Source organism: Vulpes lagopus, chromosome 24 (genome assembly GCF_018345385.1).
Source record: "Vulpes lagopus strain Blue_001 chromosome 24, ASM1834538v1, whole genome shotgun sequence".
Taxonomy (NCBI): domain Eukaryota; kingdom Metazoa; phylum Chordata; class Mammalia; order Carnivora; family Canidae; genus Vulpes; species Vulpes lagopus.
Window position 1 is genome coordinate 58,074,889 of NC_054847.1, and position 14,717 is coordinate 58,089,605.

General features: G+C 64.1%; 1 protein-coding gene across 6 annotated transcripts in view; it reads left to right on the forward strand.

Moving 5' to 3' along the window:
• Nucleotides 1–4,395: 4,395 nt before the first annotated feature.
• Nucleotides 4,396–14,717, forward strand: part of NFATC1 (nuclear factor of activated T cells 1) — a 96,939-nt gene continuing 86,617 nt past the window's right edge. For 2 of the 6 annotated variants that reach the window (XM_041739644.1, XM_041739649.1), the window contains exon 1: nucleotides 4,396–4,950. In XM_041739644.1, the coding sequence (XP_041595578.1) occupies nucleotides 4,824–4,950 (127 nt within the window). In that variant the 5' untranslated portion in view covers nucleotides 4,396–4,823. Of the gene's footprint in view, nucleotides 4,951–9,252; nucleotides 9,586–14,717 lie in introns of those variants that run through there. The other 4 variants (XM_041739647.1, XM_041739650.1, XM_041739645.1 and 1 more) reach the window with 4 other exon arrangements.

A 14,717-nucleotide genomic window follows, 5' to 3' on the forward strand; every position in this document is an offset into this window, starting at 1 on the left:
CATCAGACTCATGACTTGGGCTCAGGTTGTGATCTCAGGGTCCTGGGATCAGCCCTGAGTGGGGCTCCCTGCTCAGCGGGGGTCTGCTTAGGATGCTCCCCCTCTATCCCTCCTCCCCCTGAACGCAAGTGCTCAAACTCTCTCTCCTCCTCTCTTTATCTCTCTCAAATAATAAATAAATGAATCTTTTAAAGAAGTAGGCCCTTAGCATTTACAAAAAAAAAAAAAAAAAAGATGAAGGGAGAACAGAAGGACCAGAAAGACAGGACAGAAGCAGAAAACAAAAGAGTAAAATGCAGCAGGTGTGAATCCAACTCTACCAATGATGACATTAAATGTAGATCAATCGAAGGAGCCGATCAAAAGGCACATTGTCAAGTGGGCAAAAGCCAAGCCAACAAACAAAAGCCCCACAATCCAAGAGGAGACGCTCTGTGGGTTCAAGGAGCAGATGGACTAACGGGGTGGAAAGCGATGAATTGTACAAAGCGCAGCCAGACAGGAGCTGGAGAGGCTTGTACTGATGTCAGACAAGATGGATTTTTACCCCAAAAAGTGTAATTAGAGATGAAGAAGGGTGTTTGCTAATGAGAAAAGGGAATCCATGAGGAAGATGCAACAGAGCTTGGAAATATGGGAAACAAAGCTGAGGAAAAGAAGGGAAAACAGAGAATGGAGTGGCAGTAGCTGGAGACACGAGACCCCACTCTCCACGCGGCTGTGCGTAAACCAGCGAGACCTGGCGCCGTGCGCGGGCACTCCACAGGCAGAGCAGATCCGTGTCCTTTCCAAGGCGATGGAATGTTCTCCGGGCTAGAAGCCAACCGGCAGCTGAGGCCATCACAGTAGGCACAGTAGGCTCCGGGACTAGGACCTGGGCAGGGGAGGGGAGGAGGCTCTGGACTTGGCCACATGCAGGTGGGGAGGGAGGGCTCCATCCTAGGAGGTGGGACCCGGGACAGAGCCTGGCTTCCTGAGCCGGTGGGGCAGGGGTGGGGGCACACAGAATGGGAAGACCCTCAGGTGCCACGCCGAGCAGTCTGCCTTTGTCCGTGATGTCTTTGCAAGGGCCCAGTGCAGGAAGTGGCCTGACTCACTGATGATGGGGGCTTTAGACCTGGTACTGGTGCTGACTGGGTGCCCAGGCCCAGTTCTGGCGGGGCAGCCGATGAGACAAGGCCTCTGCTGTGTCCTAGGGAAAGGGGGGATTGAAGAGATATGTCTGTAAGTCAATGTGCAGGTTAGACTTTCAGACCCCAAGTTCATGGGTCTCTAAGAATACCTGACACAGGTGTGTAATCAAAGGGAATGCCTTTCTCAGCTCCAGGGAGCTCTGAGATGTCGCCACACTGGCATTTTTAAAAATCTCAGCAGTTTACTTAAAAGTCCAGAATCGCTCCATGGTTCTGATTCCCTAATAACGCCGATCTCTGTGCTCGGGCTAGGGGTCAGTTTCCAACACACCTGCCTGGGTGTCTCCTCCCTGTGGGTTAGAACCTTCACCTGCCGGAAAGCTCGCACATCTGCCCCTGGGGAGGAGCTGGAGGCTCAGTGTTCCTACAGGAGGGGGTTCAGTGGCCCCTGGGATGGCTCCCCATATGCATCTGGCAAGAATGGAGCACTCACACTTGACTCGCAGATGTCTGCGGTGAAACTGAGGCACAAGAAGTGGCACCTGGTTGCCCAGCTGAGTAATAGGAAGAGCAAAGTGGGGAGTGAGACAGTTGCCCAGGAGCCTCTACCCTGCAGCGGTGCCCCAGATGCTCCAGAGGATGGAACATCCCAGCTACCCCATCCCAGGGCAGATGGGGCTCACTCCGGCAGGGCCTGAGCTCTGGGAGGCTCTCCTGACCCCAAGGGTCCCCCAGGGTGGGCGGGGAGCACTCCAACAGGGCCTGAGCTCCGGGGGCCCCCTGACCCAGTCCCCGACGGCCCACAGCACTGGAACTTGGACACAGAGCCCAGGCTGCGGGATCCCTGTCTGGAGAGGAGCCTGAGTGGGTGGACGTCCAGGGCGCTCCGGGAGCGAGGGTCCAGCGGCCAGAGGGCCTTGGAGAATGGTGAGCTCCTCTGGGTGTATTCGCCCCAATAATCCGCAGAAACAACAGTCACCTAAAAATAGTCTTGTTTTCTGTCCTAAGCTCCTTTTAACTTCGTTAGTCATCACCAGCCCTTAAAATAAAACCCGGGTAGCGTCTCTCGGGCAGCAGCTATAAACACGGCCCAGAGGAGGCTGAGGGCGCGAGGGGCGCAAGGGGCGCAGGGGCCGCGGCCCGGACGCACAGGGGCCCGCGGTGGCCGCAGGAGCGCCCCGGGCCTCCACGGGGGCGCGCGGGCCTTGGAGCCGCCGCTGCCTCCGGAACTCCCTGCGCCCTGGCCCGGCGCCACCGTGGGCCCGGCAACGGCATTAAACACAGGGAAACAGAAGGGGATTCCGTCACCGGGCGGGGAAGAAGGAGGGCATTGAGACCAGACGGGAGGGAGCGCTTCGGGACGGGGAGGGGGACGGGGACGCGGAAGAGCGGGGCGGGGAGAGGAGGGAGGGGGGGGAGGGCGGCAGGGCCGGAGAGGGGGAGGGGACTGGGGAGGTGGGGGCAGGGGCAGGGGCAGGGGCAGGGGCAGGAGGCGCCCCTGGGTCGGGCGGGCTGGGCTCCAGGTTCAGGAGGTCCGGCCGGGCGCGCGTGAGAATGAGTGGGGAGCGGACAGGAGGGCAAGGGTCCAGTCATCTCACTCCGACCTGCCAGACCTTCCTGCCCCCGCCCCAGGTGCGCCGCTAGCAGCTCCCGCCGCACCACCTGGGGGAGGGCGGGCGAGGGCGGGGCGGCCCTGGCGCCCCCTGGCGGCCTCCTACGCAGGACGCGCGCTCCTCCCCCCCCCGCCCCGCCTCTGCGTCTGGAGGGCGGGGCCCGCCTGGGGCATCCTGATAGGGTTCCCCCGGCCTGGGGCATCCTCGTGGGGTCCCCCAGCTTCAGCATCCTTGTGGGGTCCCCTTGTCCTCAGGCATCCTGATGGGGTTCCCCCGGTCTCAGGCATCCTCCTGGGGTCTTCCCAGGTTCAGCATCCTCGTGGGGTCCCCCCAGCTTTGGTATCCCCCCGGGGCACCCTCTCCCTGGGCCCAGTTCACCCGCGGGAGCGGATCTACAGGTGCGGACACCTGACCGCCCCCCGGACACCCGCGGCGCGCGGCGGCCCCGCCCCTCCACGCCGCCCAGCCCAAGACGTGGGTGGAAAGAGGGATTTCAGCTCTGGCCCTGGCGCGCTGGGTACCCGCGTAGCCGGCGCTAGTGACGCGGGCACCGCTTCCGCTGGGCCCGTCCTATTATTAATGCGGTTCCGATTCGCCAGCGCGCCTCAGCCGACGGGTCAAACGTTACCCCCCCGCCCCGGGCCCCGGGCCGTGGGGGCATCTGGGGCATCCACCGGCGTCCTGCAGGCCTCTCGGGTACCCGCGACAGACACAACTTCGCTTTTGGGGTTATTTGAAACCGCAAAGGATTTATGACTTTTGCACCGCAGACACTTTAGCCGCCCTGACGCCCCAGCCCCTCACCCGAGGCCACCACGAAAACGTGGTCGGGTCCTGGCCGCCGAGCTGCGCAGACGAGACGCAGGCGGGTTGGCGAGGAAAGTGTAAAGTGAACCGGCGGGCGCTGGGGAGGCTTTCCCGAAACCCCTCCCCCGCCGCCTGGAAACCCCAGAGTCCCCCCCCCCCGCCTTCCCGGCCGGCGGCTGCGCCCCTGCTCCTCCCCGACCCCCCCTGCGAGCGCAGGCAACGGGCGGGCTGGGGCGCTCCGGTATTTACGGAGTAAGAATGACAATAAGTCCACGTCCCGGGACCGCCGTGCAATCTGTTAGTAATTTAGCGGGATGGGAATTTCCTTTCTCGGGCCTGCCAGTGGAAGCGCTTTTCCAAATTTCCACAGCGGGGGAAGCCTGCGACTTTACATAATGACTTCAGCATGCGGGGCTCCTCGGCCGCCCCGTCTCCGGCTCCCCCGCCCCCTCACTCCAGCCGAGTGTGACTCCCCGAGGACGCGGCGGACCCCGGCGTCCGGGCCGGTCCGCGCTCCCTCTGCGCCCGGGTCGCACCCCGCGCGCCCCTGCCCTCCGCGCTCGCCCCCGCCGCCCCCCGAGCGCCCCCGCCGCCCCCCGTGCGCCCCCGCCGCCCCCGAGCGCCCCCAGCCCGCCCCCCGAGCGCCCCCAGCCCGCCCCCGTGCGCCCCCAGCCAGCCCCCGTGCGCCCCCAGCCCGCCCCCCGAGCGCCCCCAGCCCGCCCCCGAGCGCCCAGCGGGCCGGGCGCGCAGCGGCCTGGAGCGGGGAGGGCCGGCGCTCGCAGACTTTTCCTCCGGGCCCTGCGCTGGCTCGGGCGGGGGCGTGATGTCACGGCAGGGAGGGGGCGCGGGAGCGGCCGGGCCGGCGGGGAGGCGGGGAGGTGTTTTCCAGCTTTAAAAAGGCAGGAGGCAGAGCGCGGCCCTGCGTCAGAGCGAGACCCGGAGGACTCCAAACTCGCCGGCACAGTCACCGCGCCGGATCCCGCGGCCGGGCGAGGGCACCGGGGCGCGCGAGCGCACGCTTCCGAGCCCGCCACCGCGCCCACCAGCCCGGGCCCAGGGCGCAGCCGGGCCGCCCGCGCACGCCCCTCGATGACACTTCCCCGGGGCGCGCGGTGCTGAGCCAGGCCGGGCCGGGCGCGCCCGCTGGGGCAGGCGTCTGCGTTCCCGGGAGGGCCGGCCGGGGCGGCGCCGAGCGCCCGCTCTCCCGCTCTCCCGCGCTCCCGCGCTCCCGCTCCCGCTCCCGCTCCCCGCCGCCGCCGCCGCCGCGTGGATGCCAAGTACCAGTTTTCCAGTCCTTTCCAAGTTTCCACTCGGGCCTCCGGCTGCAGTCTGCGGGAGCGGAGAAAGTTTGGGGCCCGCGCCGCCCTCCGGCGGCAGCATGAAGTCGGCGGAGGAAGGTAGGCCGGAGGGTCGCCCCCGCCCGGGCCCCCGCGGGTGCCGGGCCGGGAGGGCGCGCGGGCCCGGCCGGGGTCCGCCGCCGGGAGGGGTCCGCCGTCGCGAGGGGCGCGCGCGGCACCAACCGGGGAGCGGGGTCCCCCTGGTGTTCCCCGGAGCAGCCTCGGTTCCCAGCGCTCCCTCCTGCCAATAGGTGTCTCCTCTCCCCAGCGCTGCGCGCAGCCCGGCGGCGGGTCGTGGCACAGGCTCAGCTCAGGCGCGGGCGGCCGGGACCGGGTGAGGGTAGGGCTCGCTCGACGGTGTTGGCGGGCTCGTTGGGAGCGGAGGTGGCCGGTTTCTTCCCCAGTGGGGCAAGGCCACCAGGCGGCTTAGGAGACCAGCCCAGGACGTGAGGTGGGGTCTGCGCCCTTCCCCGCCCCCACCCCCACCGGCGCCGTCCTGCTGGTAGCTCGAAGAACTCTAGGGCATCGGATGCACAGTGTGGACACAGCCCCTAATTCAATCCATTTTGCAATCTTGCAGCCGGGAGTTCAGCTGTAGAAAGTGGCTCAGGACAGTGTGAAAGGGACCCTCGAGTTTCAAGCTGCTTGTTTGTGGTCCCAAAGGTGCCTAAGTGTGTGTCCCGAAAACACTCCTGCCTCCCGAGTCGGGCCAAGGGCCCCGGACGCCTGCCCTCCGCCCTACAGGAGCCAGCACCTGGCCCTGCGGCCTGGAGCTCCTGACGGGGATGCTCCTGCAGGTGTCTGAGGACAGGCTCCAGCAGGAGCCACCAGCACCCTGAGTAGGGATCAGAACAGCAGATGTGCCCGGGAAATGGGGAGACACCTTCCCAAACACCTCATCGGCGCCCAAGTATTTTTTTAAATTATTTTAGCAAAGTTGGCAAAGATGCCAGTGTGTAGTGGGGACTCCTCTTTTTATAAGGGCAGACATCCTTCCAGCACCGTCCCCGATGGCACCATCCCCATAGTGGGCCCATGGCTGCAGAGCCGCATTCTCCGAGGACAGGCAGCTTTGGGGAGGTACTTGTTGGTGACCCAGATGAGCCCCAGGAAGTACCCTTGATAGAGGGTGCTCAGCCATTTCCTCTGTGTTTTGTATCAGTGAGGAAGGAGGTATGTTTCTCCATCTCATCCCAGTTCAGGAAATATTTGAACATAAGCATCAGGGAGTATTTATGGGACAAGTTCCTGCTGTTAGAGCAATTTTTTAAAAGTGCGCCAAGGGTTTGGTCTTAACTTCTTGGGCACCTTTTTCAAAGTCTCTGCACATGTATTTTTTTTAACACTGCCTTTAAAAAAAATGCGGGTCTTTCAAAGCTCAAATGTCTACTTGAAGAGTCAGTGGTCCATCCCGGAATAATCTTTTTTTTACAAGTAGAAACCCCATCTCTGGGCTGGTGCTGATTCTTCCTGCTTCCTCCTGGTGAGAGTGCATTGGAAAGGGCCTCTGGGAAGAGGGAGCAGGCCAGGTGCAGTGGTGCCTGGAGACTACGAGGTGACTGGGGGGCATTTCACAGAAGGCTGCCACTAGGCAGCCAGAGAGTGTGATGGAGCTCTTGGCGCAGCCAGGCTGAGGGGATGGGAGACACGGCCTCCTGCAGGTCAGCGCCTGCCTCACTGGGCGCCGGGGGACATGATGTGTCCTCTCCCTGAGGCCTGACTAAGGCATCAGCTGCCCGCGTGAGAGTCTGCGAGATTCCCCGGCACTTCCCTGTGGTTTAATGAGCATCTGGGTTGAAGCTCATTAGCCACTGTTGTTTCTGAAGGCTCTGTGCCTGTTTTTCCGCGTGGAGAATGCAGAGAAATGCAAGGCCTCAATCATAGCCACCCAGCCACCCACTCCAGGGTTGCTCCACACAGAAGGCCTGCGGGCTCTCCGGAGCAGAACAAAGCTCACTCTGTTCTCCCAACACTTAACTTCGTAGCCTTGTTCCCTAATCCAGATTAGAAGAGGCCCTGCTTTATCACACCCTGGGTTGGAGCCCTGTGCACCGTGAACACCCGCAGCCGCTAGGAGGAAGCGCCAAGCTAAACATTTCCATCAGGACAGGAGTGTCTGCTGAATTGGCAAATAGCTCTGAACCATTTACCAGTTGAAAGGCACGGGGTGGGGTGGGGGTGGGGGGTAAGAGGAGCTTTTATAAAACTGGCCTGGCCATCTGGCTCCTGTGCTGAGGGATCTGAAAGTAGGTGGGGGACAGAGTGGGCCTGGGCCTCGTCCCCGTCCCGCCCCGGCCAGGTGGGAACTAAGTGGACACCTGCACGCGGAAGTGCACACCCGCTCTCTCGAACCCTCAAACGAAAAGCTGGCGACTGAACTACATGAGGGCCCATCTAAATTTTTGGTGGGGATGAGAGGTGGCAGCGGGGAAAACAACTGGAAAGAGAAAATGAAGCATTGCTTCTCAATAGAAGCAGACTTCGTTTGCCCAAAGGTCAGCAAAAAAAGCTAAGTTAAAACACAACAACCCTCCAACATCCATGTCAAAGTGAGGACTATTATTAGAAACTAAATCAGGCCAAAGTGAACCATAGTTTATCACTGGAGAAAACTAGCCATCTGAAAAGGGGCAGGCGAGACAAGCCTGGGGTAGAGGCACGTGACTTGCAGGTTATTTGCTTGAGGAGGGGGAAGCAGCACCTGTGGGGCCAGAGGGCCTGCAGGGCAGAGAGGGCAGTGGTGGTGAGCTGCAGACTTGCAGACACCAGCTCAGGGAACTCCCTTCTCTCCATGGGAGTTCCCTCCACGGGTGGATCTCAGTGTCCCATGAAGTCCCCTGCAGGTCCACACATGGGGAGAGTCAGAGCAGACAGCTGGGAGAAAGGACACACAGTGCCCACATGTCTCTTGCCTTCCGTGTGCGGTGGCCACACTGCCTGGCAGCCCAGCCTGGGATCCAGAGCCCCCTGCTCCCAGCTGCGCAGCTCTGGGTGGACTCCAGGGAGCAGGATGAGCGAGCAGAGGTACCACGGAGGAGAAACGGTGGCAGGTGGCTGCTGGCTTGTAGGGAAGACCGTAGAGCACAAAGGGGCTGCTGTCAGCTGGTCACTGTGGGCAGTCAGAGCAGGGGGGAGCACTCACAATAGGGGGGCTGCACTTTCCCAGCCACAGGGAGGAAAGTGGCCTTCCGGCGGGAGCAAAGCAGCCAGGGAAGTAGGCCCTGCTGTCCCTGCACTGCCAGTCGGCCTTGGGCTGGGCGCACCGCCTTGGGCGGTCCCGCATGTTGTAGACTCAGGCAGGGACCCAGACGCTACATCCTTACCCCAGGGAGGCTCTCGGTTTGGGAGCTTTTTAAAGAACTTTTACAGAAACTCAGTGGGCCGACTCTCTGGGACCCTGCCGTGATCCCTGCGCCACATGGTGTCCCGGGCCGCGCGGGGGGCCAGCGAGGGTCCCCGCCGCGGGCTCTTGGCCCGCCCCCGCCTCCCCCGGGCAGCCTGGGTGCACGCGGACCCCGCCCCCTCCCCAGGCCGCGGGGGCGCACAGGGTCCCCGCCCCCCGCCCAGGCCGCGGGGGCGCACAGGGTGCGCGCCCCCTCCCCAGGCCGCGGGGGCGCACAGGGTCCCCGCCCTCCGTCCAGGCCGCGGGGGCGCACAGGGTCCCCGCCCTCCGTCCAGGCCGCGGGGGCGCACAGGGTCCCCGCCCCCTCCCCAGGCCACGGGGGCGCACAGGGTCCCCACCCTCCGCCCAGGCCGTCGGCGCGCACAGGGTCCCCGCCCTCCGTCCAGGCCGCGGGGGCGCACAGGGTCCCCGCCCCCTCCCCAGGCCGCGGGGGCGCACAGGGTCCCCGCCCCCCACCCAGGCCGCGGGGGCGCACAGGGCCCCCACCCTCCGCCCAGGCCGCGGGGGCGCACAGGGCCCCCACCCTCCGTCCAGGCCGCGGGGGCGCACAGGGTCCCCGCCCCCTCCCCAGGCCACGGGGGCGCACAGGGTCCCCACCCTCCGCCCAGGCCGTCGGCGCGCACAGGGTCCCCGCCCACTCCCCCGACCGCGGGGGCGCACAGGGTCCCCGCCCCCCACCCAGGCCGCGGGGGCGCACAGGGTCCCCGCCCCCCACCCAGGCCGCGGGGGCGCACAGGGCCCCCACCCTCCGCCCAGGCCGCGGGGGCGCACAGGGACCCCGGGCGCGGGCGGGGAGCGGGGGACGCGGGAGGGCCGCGTGCGCCCGGGCTGCCCGGAGAGTTTATTTAAAACTCGGAAGCCGCGGCCGGCGAGCGGCTTGTTTATGTCAACCCGGAAACACGGGGGGGGGGGGGGGCGGGGGCGGGGGAGGGGCGGGGGCGGGAGTCACGTTACCCCGGGACGCGGCCCGGCGCCCGGCGCAGCGGAGCCCGCGGCGCAACCACAGGTGCCCGCGGCCGGGGCCACGTTCTGGGCCCCGACCCCGGCCCCGACCCCGACCCCGGCCTCCACCCAGGCCCCGGCCTCCACGGGACGGGGACGAGGCCCCCGGACTAGGCCAGGACCCGGGCTGACCCGGCGGACCTTGACCCCGCGCCCCGCGCCCCGCCCCCTCCGCTGACCCCAGCCCCCCGCCCATCCCAGCATGACGGGGCTGGAGCAGGACCAGGAGTTCGACTTCGACTTCCTTTTCGAGTTTAACCAGAGCGACGAGGGCACCGCCGCTGCCCCAGGTGGGTCCGCGGGGGGCCTGGGGCCGGGAGGGGCCGGCGAGGGGTGCAGGGACCTCGGGATGCGGGGCTCCGGGGGTGCGGGCCACGGAGGTGCAAGGGGCAGGTAAAGGGGCCCCCAGGTCAGGGGTTTCAGGGGCGTGTTGGGTTGGGGTGCAGGGCTGGGGGTGTGCAGGGTGGGGGGTACAGGGCCCCGGGGACAGGCCTGGGGGGGTGCAGGGACTCTGGGCTACAGGATTGGGGGGTGCAGGGACCCCAGGGAGGGTGGTACAGGGCCAAGAGCACAGTTCTGAGGTGCAGGGTGGGGTGTTGGGTTGGAGTGCAAGAACCCCCAGGGGTACAGGGTCAAAGGATGCAGGGGCCTGGGGTGTAGGGCTCCAGGGGTGCAGGGTATGGGGTGCAGGGCTGGGGGCATGCAGGCTGGGGGGGGCACAGGACTCGGGGGGTTCAATGGCCCTGGTGGTACAGGACTCAGGGGGTGCAAGGGCCCTGGTGGTATAGAACTGGGGGGGGTGCAGGGACCCCAGGGGTACAGGACTGGGGGGTGCAGGGGATCGGGGAGGGGTACAAGGCCAAGAGCACAGTTCTGAGGTGCAGGGGGGTACAGGAGAGGGGTGTTGGATTGGGGTGCAGGAGCCCCAGGGGTGCAGAGTCAGGGGATGTAGAGGCCTGGGGTACAGGGTATGGGGTACAGGGCCCCAGAGGATACATGACCAAGGGTATGGTTCAGAGGTGTGTTGTCAGGGTGCAGAGGGGTGGGGGGTATTAGGTTGGGGTGCAGGGGCCTGGGGCATAGGATCAGGGATGCAGCCCACCCTCAAGAGCGCAGGGGTCTGGACCTGGGGTGGGCAGGAACCAGAGTGAAGTCAGAGGGGCTGGCGCAGAGGGGGGGAAAGGGAGGCGGTGCCCCTGCTGACAGGGGTGCAGGGTAGGGAGCAGGGGTGCAGGTGGCCAGCGCTCAGGGGTGGGGTGTGTGGAGCGCCCCCTGTGGCAGGGCGGGGGCGGGGTGGGTGGGTGGCTGGAGTGGCAGTGTGCTGCTTACGCCTGGCCACAGGAGTGTCCAAGGCCTGGGACTTGGCGGCCACAGCGGGACAGGTGGTGCTCAGCCGGCTGTGGCCAGAGGGCAGGGGCCAGGCCCCCCCAGACCTCCACTCCGCCCACCCCCTCCCAGACTCCCAGACGTAGCCCTCGGGGCACACAGCCTTCTTCTCTTTCATTTTCTCTTCCGTGCAAAAAGGTTTCCGTTAAACAAACAACTGTGGAAACCTTCAGCCTGCAGGAGTGGGTGCTCCCGTGTGGGGCTATGGCTCCTGGGGCACCGGCTGGCGGGCTGGGGGGGCAGGGACCCCGCTGCAGGGCGCCCGGCCCCCACCCCGTCCTGCCCACGTGGCGCGCAGGGAGGAAGCTGACCGCAGCACACTTGGCACGCACGCGACCGCGTCTGTGATGATTGTATAATATTTTCCATGTCACTCACCACCCCTCTTTTAAAAACTGTAACGTCCTGTTCATTTTTAAAAAATAAGCGTTCCAACCAGGCAGAGGCTGCCTGCACTCTGTTCTCTGTACCCCATCTTCGTCTTCTGGGGGGGTCCCCAGCCTCTGCGGTTGGCGGGAGCCCCAGTGACCGCTGGAAGGGGTTGGGAGCAGTGCTCTCTGAGGCCTTCTGGGCCCTCGCTTGGGTCCGGCCTCCTGTGGTGCTGCTGGGGAGCCGGCCCTCACATCCTCATCCCTTGGGTTCCATCGATGAGCGGGTCTTTGAGGAGAGGCACGGGGCAAACATGGGGCCCACGCGGCCGTGAAGGCCGGTCTTGGACGCTCGGGGCCTCGGCCATTTCCAGTCCTTGGGTGCTGCACTGCTGGAAGGGGGGCTTCTGCGGCTGGGGTGCCCAGATCCGGGAGGGCCTCGCCACTGCCATTGTGCCCCCCGAATTCAGCTCCAGTAACATCCTGAGGGCTGCATGGATGCCCCAGCCCTGCCCCCAGAGGCACACAGCCCCAGACAGCCTCCTGCAGGAAGGCCTCCAGACTGGGCACCTGGGTCTCCGCCTGTACCAGGCTTGGCGGGAAGGGAGGCCACTGGCGGTGTGGAGGAGGATGAGCAGAGAAGGGGCTCTTTCCCGAGTCTTGTGCTAGAAGTGGCTAGAAATATTCCTTTTTTAACATATTTTTGTGAGAGGTATTCATGTTTTATTAAGATTATTTTTGAGAAGTGGTTTTAGGCTCATGGCAGAGTCGAGAGGAAGATAGGCGAACTCCTCGAGACCCCCTGCCCTGTCCCTAACACCTGCGCAGGGTAAGGCACCTGTTCCTGCCCGACTCGTCCTTATCACCCACAGGCCATGGTGCACATTCGGGCTCGCCCAGGGCCGCCTGCGCATGCTGCGGGATTGCACACGTGTATGGTCGCATGACGGTCCCTGGGTCACACGGGGTCTGTGTGCTGCCCTGGACCCTCTCTCACCCTGCCAGCTCCAGCCACCCCAGGTCTGCACCATCTCCACAGTTCTGCCTTTCCCAGAACGTCCTGGGGTCAGGATCACATTCCTCTTAGCCATGTGCCCTCAGGATCCCTCCGCGTCACCTCAGGGCCCATGGGCTTCCCGCTGAGGGCTGACTGTGTCCCTGGGGCGGACAGACCGGGTTTATGGACTTGCCATCTGCTGGGGGCACCTGTGGTTGCTGCCAGGGTTTGACTAGGAGCGAAGCCCCCTCTTCTTGGTCATAGCGTTTGTAACCGCGTCCTAATTATTAGGTATTAGATGATCAGTTAGGTTCTCCAGCCTTTCAGGGCCATGCAAAGGGCTTCACGTTGTTTCTGGAATGAGCTTGGGTATGAACAAGTGACGGAGTGCCTGTGAGTTGGGCCGTGAGGCAGGATAACAGCCTCATAGGGGATGGCGCAGGGACGTGGACAGACCCCCACCCACAGCCTGCGAGCTCCCGTGGTCCCAGCGCCCACCCGCTTTGGGGACTGGAGCTCCCTCTTCCCTGAGGGCTCGCCAGGCATGGTGCTAACCATGCTTCACGCAGAACTGACCGGCCGCAGGGCTGGACACGGGGTTGTGTGGGGTCCCGGGGCCTCCTTGTGTCCCCAAGGCCATGGGCCGTCCCCTGGGCAGGAGCCCCCTCCCCGAGCCATGAGCAGGCACCCGGAAGCCGTCCTGGGGCTCTCAGGAAATAGCGGCCTGTCGGTGGCCGGGAGGCGGGCGTGGCCCTGCTTCCCACAGGCTGGGGCTCCGGCTCCGTCGTCTGCTGTCGTCGCCCTGGCAACTCGGAGGAAGTTGGCGGGGCCTCAGGTGGGAGCTGGACGCCGGGGCTGGACGTCGGGGCGCAGGCAGCACCTCAGGGCCACAAGAAAGGGCTCGTCTCTGGAGGGACTTTGTCCGCGCTCAGCACTGGGACGGTGACAGGGGACACTGGGTGTCCCAGGGTGTCCAGGCAGGAGCTCAGGGGCCGCACTCAGCCTGCGGGGCCGCCGTCCTCTGCGGTTTGTCCCAGGGTTCCAGGCCTGTTCCACCTGGTGGTTATTGTCCCAGGACGTGTTAGACCTGTGTCCTTGTCTGAGTGACACGATCGCTGACGACACGCAGATGTTTAATTCCTTAAAAACGGGGAATGAGGGTGGCGGCCTGAGGTGACAAATCGTGTGCAGGGACTGTGGGGACACCCCAGGGGTGGTGGGAGTGGGTACCGTGGGGACACCCCCGAGGGCACTAGGCTGGACCCAGGGCCCTACGAGAGGCAGGTGTGCCTGTTTGTGGGCCGGGCAGTGGGGGTGCTGCCAGGAGGGGCCGTTCTCAGGCCGCAGGTTTCTTGTCCAACGCAGGTCGATGGGCAGCCCCAGCCCCGTGGACTGAGCGCCCCTGGGTGCTGCGCATATACGGCGCCTACAGCGAGCTTCAGGCCTGGAGTGTGTTTCAAGTTGTGGTTTTGTTTTGTTTCCACTCCCTGGGAAATGAGCATCCCACTGCCTGGTGGCTCTCGGTGCCCCCGGCAAGGATGGACCGGCTGTCGCGGCTCCTGGGCTTCAATGTCCAGCTTTGTGTCTTGTGGTTCGAGGCCAGCACGTGCCCCAGAGGAGAGGCCGGGTGGGACCGGCTCAGTGGGTGGACCCGAAGGGAGCTCACCTGGTGCACCTGCTGGTATGAGTGGAACAGTGTGGGGAGGCCCAGGCACTATCAGTGCCAGGAGAAAGGATGCGGGCATACCTTCTCCTAGTTGATGAGAAATGACAAAATTGGTTCTGAAATAAATTTTCTGAGAACGAGATGAAACCCTTGTGCCAAGTGTGCTGTGAATTAGCCCAAGGGGTGGAGTGGCCTAGGTGCTACCCGCATCCTGTGTCCCCGAAGTGCCCATCCTCGAGGCCCCAGGCGCCTTGCCCCGGTGGACATCTGGGAACCAAGACATGCAGGTTGTGTTTTCAGGGGATGAACAGGATTTAGTATCGTCCATGCAGGAAACCTTTGGAGTAATGCTCGCCGAGGTCGGGGCGGTTTCTCCTGTACTCGCCTCTCAGGGACAGTCCTCGGCCCTCAGCCCTCGGCCTGGCAAGCAGCCGTCCCGAGGAGCGTGACCCTCATGGGCGCTGAGTGTTTTCCAGCTCCTGGTAGGATGTAAGTCAGCCGGAGCATCTCAGGACTGTTAGGGAAGGTACCGGAAATAAGATCATTCCATGTGAGTGTGGTGCTTCCCATAGTGAAAGGTTTTGGATTTGAAAACAATTTAGGTGGTTAATTAAACCAAACCAGTTGGGGGGGGGAGGAGGGGAGATGGGGGGAGTGGAGGGAGCCCTCCCCCTGCCCCCTCCCATAGCGCCCAGGCCCAGGGCCGAGCTGGGACGTCCCCGTGCACGTGTGTTTGTTCTAGAACATGGACCTTTATCACTTGACAGCCCCCGTCGTTCGTAGTGAAGTTCAGGCATTTAAGGCTTTCAGTTTGTAATTTGTTTAATTAAGGAAAAGTCATGCTTTAGGTGGGTTTTTTGTTTTTAAATAGAAGCTTTATGTTTTTTTTTTCTTGTCTCCTGGAATCGTGATTATTGACAGACTGGTTTATGTCAGGGCCATGTCAGGATCCCCTGGGTGTCAGAGCCCTTCTTCTCCTGCACCCTGCCTCTTCCAGACCCCAGG